Raw genomic sequence first — 5,000 nt, forward strand, 5'->3', positions numbered from 1 at the left:
CAATAACAAAGACCTGAGTGACGTCATCTTCATTCTATCAATACGATACGATACGATATAGATTTTACATTAATTAGATAATGGAGAACCTCAATATTTATGGAAAAAATAGAGGCTTTTTTTTTCGAAAGCCACAATAGAGAATCAATAATGCAATGACAGTCGTGACGTCACTTCCCTCGTAATGACGCATATTAACTTAGTAACTGGTTCTAAACTATCGGAACAACGGCGGACGCCCTTCCAAAATACTTCTCCGACGAACATAAAAGTGTATCTAGAGGAGAAAAACATTATAATTCTGATCATGTTTTGACTTTTATACATTCTGATCACATGACATGTGAAATAGTTCAAGCCAGCATGAAGAATAAAAAGTACCGGTTTTCTTTGTTTAGAACCAAGCTGCTCGTTGCTGGGCGACGTGACATCAGACTATTGAATCCTATTACGTTATGTAAATGACATTAGATCGAGACAGAGAATAAAGAGGAAATTATTGACCCCAAACCATATCTATATATTATTTTAAAGAATATTTAACATACAAAAGGAAAACAAAAAGAGTAAGCATCTATATCGCGAAATATCAACTAAATACGCACATAGATTTACAAGGGGTCCCTTGTAACACAGCGTGTAGGACAAGACATGATGCCAGTGAGGCGATATTATAATTTATTTTTTCCAACAGAGACAATGCTGTCAAAGGATAATATGACATGTACTCATTTTACACCTGACTACGGTGAGAGAAAAATATGAGTACTGCACCTTTACTAAGGACTCTAACATGCGCCGCTCAGATTCGGGAGTCTTTGCAAAGAAGAGGATCATTTAACCCTTTCCTTACCAGCCATTTTCAGAATTTTCCCCAAAACTTCACTCCCACCCAACGCAAAAATAGTTTTTTCCTACTCAAACAGAAAAGCAACAAATACATTCTAAGCATAATATTGTTCAGCAAAATGAACTCTACAACACAGTTTATATCTATAATAAAAAATTGTCGTTAAATTGTGTGATTCACAAAAGAAATCTGAATGATAAAAGTGCTGGTTGAATCGTAACGAACGAATGTGACGATTTTCCTATGGTTGGTGATGAGAGGGTTAAATCGATCGATATTTGAAGGACGAGTTTTCTGGCCAAGTTTTTCAATTCTAGTTTTTCCATTGTACAACAGTTCACTAGATAAAGATGTTGACATATGGAAGTTGTAGTAGACTTTCATGAAAATACATACAAAGAAGTACAATTAAATACTTGTAGATGAACACCACATCATAAAGACCACGAATCATCTCGCACAATCCACAAACACACACACAAAAATAAATTAAGCTTTTTTATAGAGCTAGAAATATCCACTAAAAGTGCTCAAAGTGCTTTACAAGGGGTCCCTGGCCAGCAGCAACACTTAACACGTAGGACTAGACATGACGCCTGTTAGACGATAGTACAATTTTTTTTCTAACAGAGACATCGCTGTTAACGGCCCGGTAGTCATTTTACACCTGAGTACGGTGGGAGAATGTGAGTAAAGAGCTTTTTCCAAGGACTCAACTCTATTCGCCGAGCGAGGCTCGAACTCAGGACCTTCCGATCCGAAAGCGAGTGTCAAACCACTAGACCACGACATAGCCGCACAACAATATGTTACACACTCACATTTGCATCCAGTAGTCTTTCAAAATTTGGTGTGATGAAGTATTTGATGCCCTCATCGGCGTTGTCCAGTGTGACGCCCCTGAAGAACAGGATAGTGAGAACCACGTAGGGAAAAATGGCCGTGAAGTAGACAACCTGTATTGGATGATGATGATGATGATAATAATTATGATATAATTAATCATATTAATGATAACGATAAAAAAAATACAAGTGACAAGTGCGACTGTTCGCGACCCCCCCCCCCCCCTTCTGTCTCTCAGCTAGGCAGTGGGTGTCGTATCAATAAAATCACGGGTTTGGATTTCTGACACCCTGATATTTTTTAAAAATTTTATTTCCCTGCTTTATAATCTGGCATTTATTCATACGCTTTATTTCTCATCATTATTTTAATTTTATGTCAATCATGGAAACTTTATCTATTGTCTTTGTTTTGTTTTTGTTTTTAAGGGTTTTACGGCGCTTGCAAAACATTAAGGTCATATCAGAGCCAGTAAAAAGGAAGAAAATGGGATAGTAAAAAGTTCTAGAATTACAATTAAAGTACAAAAGAAAAGGTGACATAAAGGGGAATTGGTTCAAATAGGGTACAGATATATACACTATCAAAGTACTTAGTTAGATATCACTATAAGTCTCATCCAGACACAAGCACAGGTCCTAACTAAGAGGAATACACTCAAATGTTTACAAATCATATAATATAATATGTAAACTAAACATAATACAATGCACAACAGAGAGATGATTTACAAGGAAAAAAATATCATCTTCCAAAACTATAACCATACATTCGACTGTTTCCCTCCCAGCCAAGGAACTCCAGCCAGGGCCAGGACAAAACCAAGTAATCTCATTCCAAGACAAAGACAGGAAAAAATTGGAAAACGGGTTGGGGGATAGAAGACACAGCATGTACCTCCCTGCCCACTATGGGAGGTCAGGATCCCCACCCAGTCAATTGTCTTTAAAAAGTAAAGATTAATACAAGAGTCGTATTTTGGACTATCAGACAAAATCAGGGTCTAATTCATCCTATATCATACTGGCTTGAGAGAGTAACCCCCCCCCCCCCCCCCCCCCCCGCCCCTCCCACCAAATGATAAAAATAGAAAATAAAAAGCCAACGAATTTGAGATTATATATTTGGAAATATCCACTATCTACAGGTCCTCAAATCGCTTTACAAGGCTTAAGGGGTTCCTCTACATTTGGGGCAGAGTGGCTCAGCGGTACGGTCTTTGCCTCCTACCCGAAAGGTATCGAGTTCGATCACCCGCCGCTGCGCTGTGTGGCCTTGAGTAAGTCACCTCGCCCTAGTTTCAATTTGCAGCGCTGCACTGCGGCTAACGCCTGGGTTATTCCAGTCTTCCCTTGTAGAGACAAATTTCCCCTATGGGATGAATGAAGGGATTTTTAAAACATGTAGGACGAGACACGATGCCTGATAGGCGATAGTACATTCTTCTTTATTTTATTTCGACAGAGACAACGCTGTTAACAGCTGAGTACGATGAGAGAATGTGAGTATAAAAGAGCCTTTATCAAGGACTCATCTATGCGCCATTCATCAGAGCCGGACTCGAACCCCGGACCTTCCGATCTGAATGTGAGTGTCATACTAGTAGACGGCTATGTGGTCTTGTGGCGCATAGTTGAGTCCTTGGAAAAGACTCTTTACTCACATTCTCTCATCGTACTAAGGTGTAAAATGAGTACATGGCCCTAAACAGTGTTGTCTCTGTCCGAAAAATTGTAATATCGCCTAACAGCATAATGTCCTATATGTTAAATGTTGCAGTTGACCAGGGACCCCTTGTAAAGATCTTTGAGCACATTTAGTGGATATAGTTAGCTCTTTACAAGGGGTCCCTGGTCAACTGCAACATTTAACATATAGGAGATGACGTCACTCAGGTCTTTGTTATTGTTCTTTGCCATCCGCGTTTAAGAGTAATGCTCACTGAGCTGTATTAACCTGACTATAAACGTTCATGGATACACACAGTTTTGTGTGCTGGTCCGTTATACTTCCGGATGGCAATGTTATGAGCTTCTTAACCAAGCGCATACTATCTATTGCGCTATAGATAGAATGCGCTTGGCCAAGGAGTTCACAACATTGCCATCCGGAAGTATAACAGACCAACACACAAACTCTGTGGAACCATGAACTTTTATAGTCTGGTTAATACAGTTTAGTGAGAACAACTCACAAACGCGGATGGCAAAAACAATAACAAAGGCCTGAGTGACGTCATCTTCGAACTATCTATATAAAAGCTAATTTTTTTTCGACCACATAACCGAACATTATGGCGATAGACCAAGAAAAGATAAATCTAGAAAGGTAATCAAATGTCGTCAGCATTAATTTGGCAAATCACTCCGACATATTTGACGTAAGACTCAACATTAAGAGACTGGATTCATCTTTCTCCACAATGAAAAGGGCAAGTAACTCTTTGGCATACTCTGGAAAAACCATATTTGAAAATTTGGCCAGAAAACTCGTCCTTCAAATATCGATCGATTTAAATGAACATCGTCTTGGCAAACACTCTCAAATCGGGGACTTCGCGAAATCCCCGGTTTGAGAGTTTTTTGTTTTGTTTTTGTTTTTGCAAAGACGATGTTCATTTAAATCGATCAATATTTGAAGGACGAGTTTTCTGGCCAAATTTTCAAATATGTTTTTTTTTCCAGAGTATGGCAAAGAGTTACTTGCCCTTTTCATTGTGGAGAAAGATGAATCCAGTCTCTTAATGTTGAGTCTTACGTCAAATATGTCGGAGTGATTTGCCAAAAAAATGCTGACGACATTTGATTACCTTTCTAGATTTATCTTTCTTGATCTATCGCCATAATGTAGTCGAAAAAAAATTTCCATTTAGATGCTATATTTGTCACAGCACGTGTCTGAGGGAAAAGTTATGTCTATTTCTTGAACAATATCGTCTGGACGAGCATCAAGTGGCAATGTATCCATTTACAAAATAGACAAATAAGTAAACAAATGAATGAATGAGTAAATAAATAAATAATATAAATAAATTTTAAGTGCAACGCCTCATTCTCTTGGCTATTTAGACTTGACTGACAGACAGCCTTTTGTCTCATAGTCACATGTTTGGGACGCCTCAACCACCGCCTTCTCTATCCTCTACTCTGTCTAAAACCACTTGATATTTTGTTGTGTCTGAGGACCCTGCTTAACACAATGTGATTTGTCGTTGGTGTTCTTAATTCTTCCTATATATTTATGCTGACCAAACGCTGTCGTCTGTTGTATTTAGCATCACAGGATGCAAAAATATGTTGTCTTT

The 5,000-nt window shown here is 38.5% G+C and overlaps 1 protein-coding gene across 1 annotated transcript in view; it reads right to left on the minus strand.

The window, feature by feature from the left end:
• The window catches only part of LOC144975210 (uncharacterized), an 81,109-nt gene that overhangs the window by 41,962 nt on the left and 34,147 nt on the right, over nucleotides 1-5,000 (minus strand). The window contains exon 8 of the mRNA XM_078919060.1: nucleotides 1,672-1,806. Within this exon, the coding sequence (XP_078775186.1) occupies nucleotides 1,672-1,806 (135 nt within the window). The remainder of the gene's footprint in view (nucleotides 1-1,671; nucleotides 1,807-5,000) is intronic.

Source organism: Berghia stephanieae, chromosome 6, assembly GCF_034508935.2.
Source record: "Berghia stephanieae isolate SIO BIC M18660-M18661 chromosome 6, UCSD_Bste_1.3, whole genome shotgun sequence".
In the NCBI taxonomy this organism is placed as follows: domain Eukaryota; kingdom Metazoa; phylum Mollusca; class Gastropoda; order Nudibranchia; family Aeolidiidae; genus Berghia; species Berghia stephanieae.